This window comes from Megascapheus bottae, chromosome 24 (genome assembly GCF_031878675.1).
Source record: "Megascapheus bottae isolate mThoBot1 chromosome 24, mThoBot2.hap1, whole genome shotgun sequence".
Classification (NCBI taxonomy): Eukaryota; Metazoa; Chordata; class Mammalia; order Rodentia; family Geomyidae; genus Megascapheus; species Megascapheus bottae.
This window is the reverse complement of record NC_143532.1, coordinates 8,448,504-8,465,614: the sequence shown is the minus strand read 5'-3', so window position 1 is coordinate 8,465,614 and position 17,111 is coordinate 8,448,504. Positions and strand designations below refer to the sequence as shown.

The 17,111-nt window shown below is 48.2% G+C and overlaps 1 protein-coding gene and 4 non-coding genes across 6 annotated transcripts in view; 3 read left to right on the top strand and 2 right to left on the bottom strand.

Moving 5' to 3' along the window:
- The window catches only part of Vac14 (VAC14 component of PIKFYVE complex), an 88,226-nt gene that overhangs the window by 9,883 nt on the left and 61,232 nt on the right, over positions 1-17,111 (top strand). Inside the window, exons 2-10 of one of the 2 annotated variants that reach the window (XM_090357290.1) lie at positions 3,738-3,888; positions 4,416-4,583; positions 4,879-4,941; positions 5,776-5,883; positions 6,489-6,598; positions 6,814-6,920; positions 7,916-8,050; positions 8,742-8,894; positions 14,868-14,931. In XM_090357290.1, coding sequence (XP_090213416.1) covers positions 3,738-3,888; positions 4,416-4,583; positions 4,879-4,941; positions 5,776-5,883; positions 6,489-6,598; positions 6,814-6,920; positions 7,916-8,050; positions 8,742-8,894; positions 14,868-14,931 — 1,059 coding nt within the window. Of the gene's footprint in view, positions 1-3,737; positions 3,889-4,415; positions 4,584-4,878; positions 4,942-5,775; positions 5,884-6,488; positions 6,599-6,813; positions 6,921-7,915; positions 8,081-8,741; positions 8,895-14,867; positions 14,932-17,111 lie in introns of both variants that reach the window. The other variant, XM_090357289.1, reaches the window with a different exon arrangement.
- Trnag-gcc (transfer RNA glycine (anticodon GCC)) lies at positions 1,851-1,921 on the bottom strand. The gene has a single exon. It is a non-coding gene; the product is annotated as a tRNA-Gly (tRNA).
- Positions 2,513-2,583, bottom strand: Trnag-gcc (transfer RNA glycine (anticodon GCC)). Its single transcript has one exon. It is a non-coding gene; the product is annotated as a tRNA-Gly (tRNA).
- On the top strand, positions 9,715-9,785 carry Trnag-gcc (transfer RNA glycine (anticodon GCC)). The gene has a single exon. It is a non-coding gene; the product is annotated as a tRNA-Gly (tRNA).
- Trnag-gcc (transfer RNA glycine (anticodon GCC)) lies at positions 10,588-10,658 on the top strand. Its single transcript has one exon. It is a non-coding gene; the product is annotated as a tRNA-Gly (tRNA).

The window sequence follows — 17,111 nt, the reverse complement described above, 5'->3', positions numbered from 1 at the left end:
CTGCTTGTGTTCTCCATCAGTGGTGCCAGCCTTCTCATAGATTCATTCGCCTACAGGTATTTGTTGATTGGCCCTTTAGGGTATATACAGTACTAGACTAGGAGACAAGGTGCTGGAAGTGCCAAGAGTAGTGTCTAATCCTCAGAAATAAGAGTAGGAAACTGTAGAGACAAGGATTATAACTGGTGACACCCACCAGTACATTGAAATACTGAGTGTTTTAGGGTTCAGAGACCTGCCCACTTTGTTAGATAATGGGGAAAACTCCTGAGACTGCAGCTGATTCAAGCCTTGCAGACTAAGAGGAGCATTGGGGGCGGGGCAGGCAAACAAAATGACCCCGTAGAAAGGCAATTCTAGCTGGGATGCGAGATGATGTTAGGAGGTGGGCAGGCAGGCTAGAGAGCCTCTGGCTCTCTTCTCATTCCTCATGTGTCAGAAAGATGAGCTTGATTTGATTTAAGGGACAGATCCATCCTGTTTGTGGCCTAGGACTGACCCCAGGCCTAGGCTCTGGAAACCATGTTTGCATAGCTTCTGCTCCAGAAGGAACCACTGCCTGTCTGCTGGTGCTGGCTTGCCAGGAGGAGAAGAATGTTCTATCTGTAATGCACTCACTGCTGTACCCAGGAGAGACTTGGCTGCTCATCCTACAGGACCTGAACTGGCTATCCTCTTGTAGTGGCTGGGGACTACAGTGGCAGGAATTGAGCCCTGCCTGGTAAGATTTGGGTGACAGAAGCACCCCAGCTGGCAACCAGCAAAGGAAAAAAGATTCCCCTGGGCTTGCAAAGGGTGAAAAGCACAGGTACCCCAGCTTCCTAGCTTCTTCCTCAGGAGGCCAGCAGAAAGAAGACGCCAGAACCTCATCCTCTGGGTTCCTTTGGCATTCAGTCACTGTGTGAGCTCATTGTCCTAAAGCTCCCTCTCCACCCACCACTGTGTCTCTCCTCCAGGTTCCTGACTTCACCTTCCACGGCTTCCACCTGCACCAAAATGAGATACCAGGCCCTTTACCAAGCATTCTGCGCTGCTGGGTGCAAACCACTTCTCCAACCCTGCCACTCTCTTCCCTTCTGCCTTGACCGTGATTCTGAAAACCAAATACTGCCTCTGAGCTTTGTTCACCTTTTCCTCAACAGTCTAGAACCAATACCTACTCACCCCTCAGAACCCTGCAGAAGCTCATGCAGCTGACCTCCCACCCACCAGATAGCAGCCATTCTTTCTTTCCTCCCCTCACCTCCCTTCTCACTGCCTCGCCCTCCCTCTACTTATCAGGCTTACTCTACCATCCAGAAGGATCCTTCTGTTTCCTTCCAACCCCAGCAGAGAGCCCCTCAAGCCTAGGAAATGCACCATGTATGAGACTGTCAACCTGTGGAGTGCTCTTCCCGGCTGCTCGGGAGGAAGAGGAGGCAGGAGTAGATGTAGTCCTACATATTGCATGTAGGGTGTGATGCCTGGAAAAGAAAAGGGGAGGACTTGGCTCCCCTCTAGGGTCTTGGCTGGAGCCCAGAGGATGTCCTCACTTCCACTCCAGGTGCCGTCATGATTTGTGTCATACAGAAGCAGGGCCTGACTTGCCAGGCAGGCTGTCTGTGCAGCAGTGAAAGGCACGGCTGGCCCTGTGGACAGTGGGGTACACCACATCCTGAATTCTTCCAGGGTGAGGACACATTGGTTTTGGATCTTTGTGGAATGTAGCGAAATTTAGTGAATTTTTGTCAAAGCCATTTCAACCTCAAGCTAGTAATAAACCATTTGCAGTCCTTTGATGTTATTCACATATTTGTTAGGCAGTATGAATCCCAAGCTCAGTGTCATAAGATTAAAAAGTTTGTTGCTGCTGCATTGGCCGGGAATCGAACCCGGGCCTCCCGCGTGGCAGGCGAGAATTCTACCACTGAACCACCAATGCTCCAGTTGTCTGTAGCTGTATGGCACCTCCTTTAACCCCATTCCATGCCTCCTTGTATTTATACTGAGTCACAGCCCAGGCTCTGCTGCCACATCAGCAGTGCTGCAGGAACAGTGAGCCTCCACTCCCAAGCAGGAGGGAGCAGAAAGGTGGGCGTGGACGTGTGGAGTGTGTGTGCAAACATAGGCTTGTGCCTGCGCACATGCATGCATAATTGATTTGCCTTCAGGCCCAAGACAGAGCTCAGCTCCCTCCTCAGTAAATACTTTGGGTATGTCTCCCCTCTGATGTCTGAGTCCTCCCATTCCATCTTGTTTGTGTTAGACTGTTTTACTGTTCTTGATTTCACAGCCAGCTTCCTGCTGGCCACCAGCATGGGCTGAGTGCAGTGAAATCCACTGCAATGGAGGCTTCAGGCTGAGCTGCCATAGACAGTCCAGCTTCTCTGGGGAGCCCAGTGACTCCCTGAGCCAGACATGTGCTCCCAGAATCACTGATGCCTTGGGCTGCTGCAGGCCTACAGTGGTTGAAGAGGATGGGTCCTCCTGTATGACAAAACTAGCCAGGAAGAGACAAAAACAAAAGCAGCATTGCATTGGCCGGGAATCGAACCCGGGCCTCCCGCGTGGCAGGCGAGAATTCTACCACTGAACCACCAATGCTCCAGCTGTTCTCTGAGGTATCTGCAAGGCTCTTCTCACTGGGCTGTCTCTATAACTACAGGAGCTCTGGCAGATTCCTGGGCCTCACCTGGCTGGTTTGTCCTGTCCTTTCTCCAGAGAGACAGATGTTCACATGCTTCTGCTTCTTCTTCAGAATTGGAGTTTAGTGTCTACCTGGGGCCCTTGGTTCATCCCTCCCTCCCCGCCCTCAGCCCCTATATCCCATACAAACTTCCACCATTGCCATGGCACAAAAGTCCTTTGCTAGAACTTGATACAGGAGCCATGCCCTTAAACCTTTGATATCATAAGCTGAATAAACTTCTCCATAAATAGCCTACTTCTCCTATTTCATCTTACCACCAGAAACCTAGTACATCTGCCTACGTTTTTCTTTGTTCTTTTTTTTTTTTTCCTTTGTTTGGTCAGTCATAGATCCTGATCTCAGGTTCTAGGCACTGTCCCTGAAATTTTGTGTTCTACCACTTTGAGCCACAACTCTACTTTCAGTTTTCAGGGGATATAAGAGTCTCATGGCCTTTCAAGCCATAATCCCCAGCTCTCAGCCTCCTGAGTAGCTAGTATTAGAGGCAGGAGCCACCAGCACCCAGTCCTGCCTCCTTGACTTTACCTGGGAAACACTTGTCAGTGTGGTTTAAGATTTGGCTCACCATCCACCCAAGGAGCGTTAGCCATGGCATGTCATTGCTCCTGTGACATATACAACACTTATTTGATGTGGGTCTTGTCTATCCGACTAGGGTATTACCAGCACTATCCCTGAATAATGACCCGCTGCAGACTCCCTTTATGCATGAGTAAAAGTTGAGCAAGTATTGCATAAAGGTAGTTGATAGTAATAAAGCATTGTGGTCCTCAGTGGGACAGTAATTAGGTTTTCTTAGATTCTCAAAGGTGAGATAATTCCATCTAGTTCCTCATTCTAAAGGGATACACAAAGGAAACTGAGAGTAGGGAAACAACCACGACCTATCCAGCAGAGCCATCCAGCACCTCCCAGGCAACAGCAGAACTGAGAAGACTTGCCCTGAAACCCCACTTCCTCCTTCCAGACCCCAGCCCCCTCCCTGGAGCCCCATGCAGCAAGGGCTACCTGGTTCCACCCATCCCATAGCTCTTCTTTCTCTTTCCAGGCTGGTTCGGGAGTTTGTGGCCCAGAACAACACCGTGCAAATCAAGCATGTGATCCAGACTCTGTCTCAGGAGTTTGCTCTGTCCCAGCACCCGCACAGCCGGAAAGGGGGCCTCATTGGCCTGGCTGCCTGCTCCATCGCCCTGGGCAAGGTAGCACTTCTCTGGAAGGGATGGACACACCAATGATGGCCTTACTCTAGGTCCAGATACCTTCTATAGCAAGACCCAGGAAGGTCTTGCAGACCTGTATTACCTTTCCTACACTTAATCTTACATTCTTTTTTTTCCCAGTCCTGGGGCTTAAACTCAGGGCCTGCGCACTGTCCTTGTGCTTAAGGCTAGTGCTCTACCACTTGAGCCACAGCACCACTTCTGGCTTTTTCTGTGTATATGGTACCACGGAATGGAACCCAGGGCTTCGTGCATGCTAGGCAAGCAGTCTACCACTAGGCCACACTCCTGGCCCTCTTCTGTGCTTAAGACCAGCAAGACTAGCTTTCAGGCCCTACAGCCATGTCCCCAGATGTGACCCTTCTTCTAGGAGGCTGGTTTGGGAAGGGTCTTTGGGCCTGGCCCCCACTCAGAGGCCTAAGCATCTCAGTCATCAGCTGACACTGCAGGCTGTGGAGCCAGGGCCTTTTACCATTCTGGTCTGTCTTCCTTCTACACCATTGCAGGACTCTGGGCTCTACCTGAAGGAGCTGATTGAGCCTGTGCTGACCTGCTTCAATGATGCAGACAGCAGGCTGCGCTACTATGCCTGTGAGGCCCTCTACAACATCGTCAAGGTGGCCCGAGGTGCTGTGCTGCCACACTTCAATGTTCTCTTTGACGGGCTGAGTAAGGTAACTTTCTATAGCTGGGAAAGTCCTGGAGATGATCAGTGGGAAGCAGCCACTTGATCCAATCACAGCAGTCCAGTGGGTGCCATGATGTAAAGGGAGTTTCATACCTGACTCCTCAGCCAGATTCTGTTTTACCCACCCCGCTCCCCACCTTCCTCAGATCCACTCCCTGAGCTGACTCTGCTTCTAAGCTGCACCATGGGCTTTATGTTCGTGGGTTTGTGGAAGATCTCTTGACTTACATTTGACTATGACCATTTCCTCTGTGTTTCTTTACTGTGTCTGTGCCTTGTAGCTAGCTGCTGACCCAGACCCCAATGTGAAAAGTGGATCTGAGCTCCTGGACCGTCTTTTAAAGGTATTTGTACTTGGTAACCACTTTTATTTCTTATTTTTGAGATCTGTTTCGTCTATGTGTACAGTTTAAATATTCTTGATGTTGAAGGTGTTCTTCCCTAGTTGCTTTTTTTTATTTCTTTATTTTGAATTTTTTTAGTGGGGGAGGGCAGGGGAATTGATAGTATGGAGAACTGAACTCAGAACTTTGTGCTAGCCAGGCAGATGCTCTACTACTTGAGCCACACCTCCGGTCCCTTTTTGCATTGGTTGTTTTCGAGGTAGGGTCTTGCTTTATGCCTGGGTTACAATCCTCCTACTAGTGCTTCCCTAAGTAGCTGGGCAAAACAAGTGTATGACACTGTACCTAGCAATTGTGCTTCCCCTGTAGCTTCTATATCAGGCACACACTACCGTGCCCAGGCCCTGATTGAGACAGAATCTTAAACAAACTTTTGCCCAGGCTACAATCCCCCTGATGTGCCTCCCAGACAAGCTAGGATTAGTCTTGAGCCACCATACCTGGCTGTCCCCCTTACTGTTAACACTCCTAGGCAAAGCAAAGCTGTTTTCCTTCCATACCACTCTTCCCATGCCAGAGTACCAGGTGTTTGGACTAGACTACTGGAGTAGTTTTTGCCATTCTTTTAGTTCCCTTAACTTTTCAATCTACCTGTTTTGTTTATGTTTGAGGTCTGTAACAAGACCAGGGACCAAGGACCTCTCCTCTGTAACTCGGGCTCTGCTGTGTCCCTCGTGGACACCTGACCCTAGAGCAAGCTCAGGGCCAGTTCTGCAGCGGGTCAGAGAGGCCTGGTTTCTGGATCTTGACAGCTCACATTCTTTTCATCCACAGGACATTGTGACTGAGAGTAACAAGTTTGACCTAGTGGGCTTCATCCCCCTATTAAGGGAGAGGATTTACTCAAATAACCAGTATGCCCGGCAGTTTATCATCTCCTGGGTAAGGTCCAGCCCCTGGCCTGGTTCCTCCAGACACAGAGCCTCTGCTTCAGTCCCATCAGCCCTGTGGGATTACAGGCTTGAGCCATCATATCTGGTCATCCCCCTTATTTTAATACTCCTGGGCAAAGGAAAGAAGTTTACCTTCTACACCCCTCTTCCCGTGATGAAGAGTGTTGTAGCTCCTTTGGCCTCCATATAGCCAGCATCCCTAACAACCCAAAACACTTTATCCACTTTCTTCCCCACCACACATCCCTCCTGTCTGCCCTTGAAGGGATACAATTCTTTCCCTGTCTCAGAAAACACCCAGGTTTCTCTGCTGCCCTTAGTACTTCTTCTCACAGTCACTTTTACTAGCCTCATCTGGCCTCTCCATCCATTCCCTTCTCCTTGGGCATCCAGATCACCAAGAAGTCAAACTGCCATCCTCTGCATGTGGACTGAAAGTGATCACTGCCAGCAGTCTGTCCCATGGACACCTGACTACTGTGACACGTGCTTCTGTAGGGTTCCCTTCACTGCCAGGTCCCTAGAGAGTGATGAGGGGGAGATGAGGCTCCCTGCCTGGACCAACTCTCCCTTCTGCTGTTTCCCCTTGGTCAGATCCTGGTTCTGGAGTCTGTGCCAGACATCAACCTTCTGGATTACCTGCCAGAGATCCTGGATGGACTCTTTCAGATCCTGGGCGACAATGGCAAAGAGATTCGGAAAATGTGAGCGGAAGGAGGGATAAGCAGCTGCCACCTGCTGAGACCCATCGGTCTCACATGGGTGTACAAGGACCCCAAACCCCATGCCATCAGGAGAGCCCAGGATGTTTGTCCTAGTTTGTGTGCCTCCACCCCGGTGTCTAAACAGTGTTCTCCTGACAGGTAACCAACTCAGAGAACCAGCAGGTGCTAGTCTTTCCTTCTCTTCTAATCGGCAGGTGCGAGGTCGTTCTTGGAGAATTCTTGAAAGAAATTAAGAAGAATCCCTCCAGTGTTAAGTTTGCCGAAATGGCCAACATCCTGGTGATCCACTGCCAGACCACAGGTAAGTGTGTGAAGGCCCCACTGCTTTCCTGGAGCCCTTTCTCTCTCGTCTCAGCTCCAGTAAGGAGACAGGCAAGAGCTGTAGTAGCAGAGTTAACCCATGTGACACTGGACCAGGCACCACAGTGGAGAGGGTTTTGGTGAGGAAGACAGCCAGATTCTCTGTTGACCTGTGAGTCCTTTCACTTGGTCTTACCGGGAATGGAGGTCTGGAGCTGCGCTTGCTAGCAGGTGTGGCCTAAGCACCTAGGATTGGAATGTCTATGTTTGCTTTTGTGGAGTATCAAACTACTGAGAAACAAATGTTTTAAAGCAATAGCAGCTTGTTGCTGATCATGAGTCTGAGGTCAGCTGAAAGATTTTTACTCCCCTCAGCCAGACTGCGCCTGATTGTGCACCTGTGCAGTCAACTGCAAGTGGACTGGATGGGGTAGCCTGGGACAGCCTCTCTCGTGTCTGGCAGTTATGTGGCTGGCATCTGGGGTGATAGGTGATGGGTTCCAGTGCCTCATCATTCAACAGACTGGTCTGTGTGTGTTCAGATGGCATCAGCAGGATTCCAAGAGTGACAGGACAAGATCTCCAGAGACCTAGGCTTGAGCCAGGCTATTGTAGGCCATTACAGCAAAGCCAGGCCAGATAGGGAACAAGGGTAGGGGAAGTAGGGAAATAAGTGCCACTTATAGATAAATGAGACACGAAGTCACCTTACAGGTTACCTGGATCCAGGGAGGGCAGAGAATGAGGGTTAACTGCACAGTCCAGCCCAGTATAGTCACTCCCTTCCAGCCCACTGTCTACAAGGACCTACCTGCCTTTGGAAAAAAGGCAGTTCACACGGCAAGGGAGTATTGGCAAAGGCTAGAAGCAAGGCCAGGTGCAGTCCAGCCCGTGTTCCCTCATGCCCAGCCCTGTCCTGCTCGAGTGTGTAGTCAGTGGGGGGACCTCTCTGGCTGCTTGAGCCAGCCCCTCAGAACCCACGGGCTTTGCTTCCAGACGACCTGATCCAGCTGACCGCCATGTGCTGGATGCGGGAGTTCATCCAGCTGGCTGGCCGAGTGATGCTGCCCTACTCCTCGGGGATCCTGACGGCAGTCTTGCCCTGCCTAGCCTACGATGACCGCAAGAAAAGTATCCTTCACTCTAGAGAAAAGAAGGGAGGTCAGTCTCTGAGGAGGTTGTGAAGAAGAGCCCTGAGTGGGGACGGGGCTTCCTTAGTATTTCCTTAACAGCTCCAAATACTCCTTAGCATCTAGGAAGAAAAAGATGGGGCTTAACATGGATTAGGAAAGCTGGAACAGGGGGCTGGTGGCTCACACCAATGATCCCAGCTACTCAGGAGGCTGAGATCAGAGGATCAAGGTTTAAAGCCAGCCGGGTGGAAAAGTCCCTGATGTTCCCATCTCTGGTTAACCACCTTGGAAGCCAAAAGTAGAAGTGTGGCTCAAATAGTAGAGCACCAGCCTTGGGCGAAAAAACTAAGTCAGAAAGCAAAGCTCTGAGTTCAAGCCCAATACTGGCACACACACACACCCCAAAAAAGTGGGGGGAAAGCTGGCTATTCCCAGACTACATCTGAAAGTCACTGTCCTAGGCACCAAAGTTCCGTTCCTCTAAGTTACACTGTACCCCTCAACTGGTAGAAGTCCTGTTAGTAGGAAGACCCTCCCCTCCTCCGAGAAGGAAAACTACTCACAGCTGGCAGTGGGAGACCCAGGTCAAACTGCCTGCTTGTCCACTGACAGTCTCTGGAGAGGACTGGGCCCCTGGCTAGGAACACCAGGGGAACTGTGTGAGGCTACTCCTTACCTCAGTGACACAGGCATCAAGGAGGTGGCCAGTGTGTGCAACCAGAGTCTGATGAAGCTGGTCACCACAGAGGACGACGAGCCAGATGAGCCAAAGACAGCAGTTCAGAGGCAAGCCGAGCTTAACCCCGAGGACTCCCTGGCCAAGCAGGAAGGCACCGCCAGTGGTGAGTAGACATCTCACCCTCACCTCCTGTGCACTGAGCCCCCTGGGAGTTGGCTTGTGGCTGTTCAATTCTAATAACAGCCCAGTGAAAGCAGGAACTGTTTATCTCCATTCCAGAGGCCCCAGCAGCTAGTGCGTGGTAGGATTAGCACTGAAACCTGCAGTCCTTTCCCCATTCCTCCCCCCTCCCCCCTCCCCCACAGCCCCTCCTCCTACTGTTTGGACTCTTAATGCCTCAGAGACCACTGGTTTCCTTCTCACTGAATCATTGTGTGGAGCCTGTCTGGAGCACCAGGCTGCACAGGACTTGTGTTTTCTTGGCCTTTAACATCAGTCGTTCTCAGTACTTGGGAAGTCTACTGCCCAAGTTGGGGCCTTTAAAAATAAGTTAGTGTGTTCCTTTCAGATTCTGTGTTTTTCCATAGCCTAGAGACATCCATGTTTAGGTTGCCTGGGGTCTAGAGTTTAAACATTAAGAGTTCCTGAACCCTGTCCTCACCGAGAGAGCTCAGCACAGCTCCCAGTGATGTCCTTTGCAGTCAGTTCAAGAGGAAGTCTGTAAGGATAATTAAGTCTAGAACTTTAGCCAAAAGCACAGCTAAAGCATTTTTTCCCCTTTACTGTTTGTGGTTTTCTCTGTTGAGTATCTGAGCAGACCCATCAGTCACCGCCCACGGGCCCGCCTCCTGTGGGTGTGACTGGGAGACTGAGAAGCACTCCTAGCTGGACCTGCCTGCTTCAGGAGTCAAGTTGCAGCTCTGCTTATGACACTACAAGTGAGACCAGCAAAACAGCTGGAGGCAGAGCAACCCACAACTGGAGCATTGGTGGTTCAGTGGTAGAATTCTCGCCTGCCACGCGGGAGGCCCGGGTTCGATTCCCGGCCAATGCAAGCTGTTTTTTTGTTTGTTTGTTTGTTTGTTTGTTTTAATTTATTTTTTGGTAACTCCAGCCTGGAAAAAGAAGATTTGAGGAGATAAGTTAGTACAGGCCTTTCAAGAGAAGAGCTTTCTTACTGAGAAAAATTAGAAGTCTTAGGGATAAACATGCTTATGAACCTGCAACAAGATACTTTATTTTGGTTTTCTTTTTTTTTTTATTCTCATTTTAGAACATTTTCAAAGCAAAACAAAAAGCAGCAAGACTTGTCTACAACCAAATGTCAAACATTTTGACATTTAAAATTTTTAATATGTACATAATTCAAATCATACATCTTAAAACAATTACACATCTGGTTTGGGGAGGAATTGAGGGACTTTTTTTCCCCTTGTTTAACTTTGCTTTGGTTTTGGCTTCACATGAAAGTTAGCGCCTCGCAGTCCAGAGTCAGGAAGTAGAATAGTGGTTGTCCGAGTTAAGACGAAGAGGGTTCTTGGGACCAACTGCTTACAGAGCCTGGCTTCTTTTAGGAGATATTCTGGAACTAAGTGGCAATGATGTTTGTATCCCTTTTTGATTGTATTTTCTCAACCCAGTTGTACCTTTTGAATTGTGAAGTTTTTATGTTATGTGAATTAGATACACACACACACACACACACACACACACACACACACACACACGAGTTAATGCCTCTTCCCCTAAAGTAGACTTAGCAGCCCACCCTTTTCTGATTATATTGGAGCAGTCTGGAAAGGAATTACTCCTTCTGTGGGTCATGATAACAGCTGAAACGCTCTCTGTGAGTCAGAGCATTGGTGGTTCAGTGGTAGAATTCTCGCCTGCCACGCGGGAGGCCCGGGTTCGATTCCCGGCCAATGCATCCTTTTTACCCTTTCTAGGTTAAGCATCCTTCAACCAGCTGCCTGCTCAGGCAGCATTCCCCTAAACCAGGACACATTCAGGCAGCTTGGCTTAGGATTTTACTGCCTCATAAACAGCAATTCCAGCAGATGAAAAGCACACTTTATGGTAGTTCCCAGAGATGGCCACAGCTACTTTGACAGCTTCACATTCACTCTTAGCCCTGCTTAGTTTGTCACTAATCACAGTCTTACCAAGATTCCTAGGAAAGAGTCCCAAGCATGCTAGATGTGAACAGGCTCAACCCAGCCTCAGCCTCCACAACTTAACTCTTCCCTCCCCTCCTACTGTTGAGCCCTTGTTCACCCTGTGACAGGAAGCTCCTGTCTTCTGCCTCCAGCAGAACCTCTGTCTGTGCATAGTGCACATGCGTGTATACTCACCTTGAACCCCGTCTAGTCCCCTCCTTCGTGCCCATTTCCTGCTTAGCCCTGTTTTGGAGGATTGACAATGTAGCCTCACCCACTTGCTCCTGTGACAATCCCTAATTGCCTCAGGTGTCACAGCAAAGATTCTAGAGGTTCAACTGGATGTCGGTAGCTCACATCTCTAATCCTAGCTGTTCTAGAGGCTGAGATTTGAGGATCGCAGTTCAAATTCAGCCTGGATATGAAAGTCTGTAAGACTCTTTACCTCCAGTTAACCACCAGAAAACTGGAAGTGGTGCTGTGGCTCAAAGTGGTAAAAGCACTAGTCTTGAGCACGAAAAAGCTCAGGGATAGCACCCAGTCCCTGAGTTCAAGCCACATGGCCAATTATTTAAAAAAAAAAAAAGCAATCTGGGGGTTGAACAGACTGTGAGTCCTGGCTAAGCTCACTCCTACTCAGCGCACAATATAATCCAGACTGGCTTTGAACTCAGAATCCTCCTTTTCTACCTCTGCTTCCTGAACACTAGAATTACAGGTCTGCACCACCATTCACAGCTCCTTTGCTCAGCCTAAGGCTAAGATTCCATATTTGTTAAGTAGCACAGTAATACCGCAGGCGCAGTGTGGCTGTGAGTTTCAAACTAGATTATTACGTATGTAATATGTGCATGTGGTATAGCATCTTAATTTATAATGGAGTTCCATCCTGCTAAAACTGTTAGTTGAAAATACCACCAATTGAAAATGCATTTGATATACCTAACCTACCATCCATCATAGCCTAACTGAACCTACTTTAAACACATTTGTCTGCAACTGGCCAAAGGTCTCAATTTACCCATCTGTAAAAGAGATAATACGTCAACTGTCTACAGTAATTAAGGGAATTAAAGGAGTTTGTAGTGAACTTAAAGCATGAGGTATCCCCAGTTTGCTTTGACTGAGCCCTCATCCGCTCATGAACAGTCTTTTCCTTTCCATCCTCCACTAGCCTTGGTTAACTTGAAGCATATTTCTAACACCGTGCCATTTCATTTGTAAATGAATTTGTTCCTTAGAAATCAAGATGCCTTTTATAGAAACTCACAATGCCATCATCACACTCCAGAAAATAAAAGAATAATTAAGTACTTAATATTACCATGTACTGTTCAGGGTTTGTATTTCAAGGACTCAAAAATAGACTCATTCTTTCTTCCTTTTTTTTCTCTTTCTTTTTTGTTTTTGTTTTGACTTAGACATATAAGCCCAATCCAGCCTGAGTTAGGAACAGACTGTATGTTCAGGTACATGGATTGATACAGTCCTTTATATCACTTATCTCTTTTTTTGTGGGTCATGGGGCTTAAACTGGGCCTGGGTGTTGTCCCTGAGCTCTTCAGCTCAAGGCTACCACGCTACCCTTGAGCCAAGCCCCACTTCCCATTTTCTAGAAGTTAATTGGAAATAAGAGTCTCAGGTCCTTTTGTGCCAGGGCAGGCTTTGAATTTTGATCCTCAGATCTCAGCCTCCTGAGTAGTGAAGATTACAGAGATTACAGGCGTGAGCCAGCCACCATGCTGGCATCACTTCTCTTTTTTTTCCTATCTTGAAATTTTGGTTTTGAGAAAGTGAGTAATTTTGTCATAGAATTCCTCTGGAGTCTTTGCCATACCCATTTGTCCCCTGCAGTCCAAACGCATTGTTACTGCTGCTTAGGCACAAGGTCAAAATGTTTTGCTAAGAGATTGTTTTTTTTTCTTTTTTGTGGTACTGAGATTTGAATTTAGGGCCCTATGATTGTTAGGCAAGTACTTCACATCACCAGTAAGAAAGGGACGTGACATGGCTCATTCCTGTCATCCTAACTACTCAGGAGGCTGAAATCTTGACGATCGCTGTTCACAACCAGCCCTGGCACTAAAGTTCCTGAGACTCTTACCTCCTGGAAGTGGCGCTGTTGCTCAAGGGTAGGTCAGTAGCCTTGAGCTGAAGAGTTCACGGACAGCGCCCAGGCCCAGGGTTCAAGCCCCAAGATCAACCAAAAAAAGAAAGAAAGGAAAGGAAAGGACAGGAAAAGAAAAAGAAAGGGAAATCACAGAAACTGTGTGACAAATGGGAAGCCACTTCAACAGTGATACTCACTAGACGATGTGCTGAAAATGAACTTTACAACTTGGAGGAAGGGAGGTTGGAAGGGGGAAAAGTGGGAGACAGGAGAAGGGGTGCAGTATTCCAAAGAAATTATACTTATTACCTGTACATCACCTTTACAACAAAATTTAAATAAATTTAGAAAAAAAAGATTAGGCTAAGCACAGTGACTCATACTTGTAATTCCAGTTACTCAGGAATGAGAGATCAGGAAAATCTTGGTTTGGTACTAGTCCAGGAAAAAGTTAACAAAACCCCCTTCCATCTTAGTAAACAAGCTGGGCATGGTGGGCTGATTTGTAATCCCAGCTATTCAGGAGGGTGGAGGTAGAAAAACAGGTCCAACCCCAACCTAGGCAAAAAGCACGAGGCCCTATCTGAAAAATAACCCAAAAAGGGCTAGAGGCATGGTTCAAGTGCTAGAACACCCACCTAGCAAACACGAGGCCCTGAGTTAAACCTCGGTACTACTTTAAAAACAATGCTTATATTGCTTTCAAAATGTGCCAGGAATCATTGTAAACACCTAACAAATGTTTATGTGTACCAAGTGTAAGGTGTAGACACTGTCACTACCCTCGTGCTACAGGTGGAGGAAGGGAGGCAGGGTCAGGTGAGTCATTGAGGAGTAGAGCCCGAGCTGAAGCCACTGGGCTGCAGAGTCCTGCTCATGAGCACTGTGTCACTGTGCAGCTCTCTGAGGAAGAATTAACACAAAAGGGCAACAAAAGATGCTCTGTGTGACTAGGAACCAGAAGACTGCAGAGTAAAGCAGTCTCTCTTTTACTCATCAAGTTGGCAAACACTGGAGAGATGACTAACATCCCGTGTAAGGCTCTGGGAGGCCAAATGTTCTTCACTGCTGCAAGTATATGTGAATTGCTAGACCCTCCCTAAAGGGAAGCTGCACAGAGTCTGCTGGATCACGTGTCTGGCAGCCCTGTTTTATAGGGACCCTCATGTGGAGGAGCCCAGGAGAGATGCTTAAGTGCAAACACGAGGCAAAGTAAATTTTAGGCTCATTTCTGAACCCTAGCAGTTGGTCTGCAAATGCGCAGATGTCTCCAAGAGGGACATGGCCATAACTGTCCTGCCCAGGATTCACTGTGCTGTACCTCTCCTTCCTTCTCCCAAGTCCCTAGGCCCTCTTGCTTCTTTAGGAAACTTAATTACATACCAAAATAAAAAGGTTGCAATAATTAAGGTTATTCCTTAAGAAAAACCATTGTTGATGCCCCTAGACCCTCTTCTTTCCCATCCCATAGCAGTAAGGACACTATGGGTGACAGAATTGACTTGGCCCCATGGAAAAAGGCAGGCAGATTGCAGTTAAATATTCCCCGATGTCATCCCTTGATTGACTTTCCATATCATTTATACCCAACCTAAAGTGTACTTTTCAGTGACTTTTATGTATTTAGGGTTGTGTAATTATCACCATAATCAATTTCAAAACATATTCAATGTCTGAAAAGAATCTCAGCAGCCAGGTGTGGTTGACTCAGTTATAATCCTAGCTACTTGGAGGATCATAGTTTAAAACCAAAAAAGGGGGGGGGGGAGTTTGAGACACTCTATCTCAACCAACAACAACAAAAAATGCTGGCTGTTGTAAGATACACCAAATAGCCTTTCATGACACCCTGTTCTGCTTTCTCTCCCAGGAGGTCCAGATGGCTCTTGTGACTCCAGCTTTGGGAGTGGCATCAATGTCTTTACCCCAGCTAGGTAAGTGGTATATTCCAATCAGAAGTGTTTGTGAAAAGCAAGTGGCCCGCATCCTTCCGGAGTATGGGGAACTGCAGGGAAGACCCCAGGCAAACTGCTAAGGCCACTGTTTCAGGAGCTTCTTGTGTCTACAGGATGTGACTAAGGAGGGGATCTAGAGGGCAGCCAGAGAGCCCAACCCGCCCACTTCCTGTGAGCAAATAGCTTTGAGGGAGGGATTAGAAACCATTCAGTCAGTAAATTCACTTGGTTTTGCCTTCATTTTGTTTGGGGGTTATTGTGTGTGGTTTTTTTATTTGTTTTAAGACCAGGTCTTCTTTTGTAGCCAGGTTGGCTTAGAATTCAACAATCCTACCTCAGCCTCTCAAGCTAGGATTATAGGCATGTGCCATCTTGCCTGGCCATAAACCCAGCTCGTGCTGGGTTATGGAGGTGACACTTGCAAATGCCTTTGCTTGTCCAGACATCGTAGGGTTACAAGAACAAGGGAAAGGTGGTTGGAAGACTAGCTAAGCAGAGTCTAAGCATGCCTCCAAATGCAGGATATGTTCAACACTCCCAGGGCTGCTGTCATAGCACAGCCTTCCACAGGAGGGCATTGCAGGCCAAACAGACAAATAATCCCATTCCTCATCAACTCCAAGCCGTGCTCCTGAAGGGTAATGGGACCCCTCCGGGAGGGAATGTCCCAGTTACGTTCCAGTCTGAGTCCCTTGACCTTCTTCTCACTGTTTCTTTTGAGAAGCATTGATTCACACATGGCTTGACTGGGTGGTGGTTCTCCTACAATTCAGTTCTTCCTTTGAACTTGACATTAAACCTGGGCCGGGAAAGCATATCACTTATGAAGAGAAAAATGTGTGTTCAGTCCCGAGGTTCTTCTCTACAGGCTCTTAGGTCTTTTCTTCTCTATCATTTTTCAATGTATTCCTATCCCTAAGGACCTAAGGATCTTAATCAAGTCCACAGCACTGAAATATCTTAGACAACTCTCACAACAGACATCCAGTCAGTAAGTGCTGGTCATTTGCACCTGTCTGTGCTCAACCTATCAGATTTGAAGATTAAAAAGTCCTCACCACCCCCCCCCCGCGCCCCTTTCAAATGTGCCCCTGTCCTTGAGATTCTCTAGTAAAGTAGCCAGAACATTGCCAGATTAGGGTCAGGGGTCACCGTGCAATGGCACATACCAGAAAAGGGGCTGGCCGATTGCTTTACATAGGGTGTTGGTAGCACAAGCTGCAGTGCCTGGTGCCCAAGCTGAAGGCTTGAACCCAGGGCTGAGAATAATGACCCAGAAATTGCTTCTACAGCCTAGTCTGTGCTAAATCCCCTAGCCAAAATCATTTTGATTTGCTTGTGTTTAATCCCAAGTCAGCAGCACTATTATTTGTATTTTGAGGCTGAAAAGGGATGTATCTGGAGCCCCTAGGAGGGGCTTAGGGGGACACAGAGAGGCTGGAGGGCCACTGCAGCCACCCTGCTGAGAAGGGATGAGGCCCACATTGAGGAGATGGCAGACTGGGGAGATGTATTTCCAAGATACCTATTAGGATTTCCCAGCGGAGGGGAAGGAGGCAGGCGTAGAGCTAGAGCAAGCCTGGGCAGAGATGCTGAAGACAAGGGAGTTCTCTGCTGGCTTCAGCTCTGGTCCTGGAGGCTGTGGGAAGCCAGCGCTGTAATGGGAATGGCAGGGATTGGATTTAGGTACTCCCTCGGGTAATGACTTGTCTATGTAAACTGGGCAATGGAGACTGTCACACTTCAAGAGAGTGGTGGTGGAAAAATGGAGGAGGAGGCAGAAGCAGGCCATAGCCGATAGGCTGTGAGGTGACATGACCCTCCCCTGCCTAGCTTGGGAGCCTGGGTTGCCACTGCTGGGCTGGGCCTACAGAGGCCTCAGTTCTTTTGCTACAGCCAGGAACCACTTAGCTGAAAGCAGGTTTGGTTTGTACCTGCCATACAGGAACTGATGCCATAGTCCTACAGTACCCTTTTAAGAAGCACACCAGAACGAATCCATCTAGTACTTTCTCACACTTGGTTCAGGAAGGTCTTATGGCAGTAGCACAGTGTGAGTCTGTAGCCCTCCCTGCTAGAGAGGAAGAAGGGGATTTAGGGGGGCCACCAGAGAGAGGCTGAGCTTGGACATGGTGGCGTTATTCAAGGTGACACCAAAC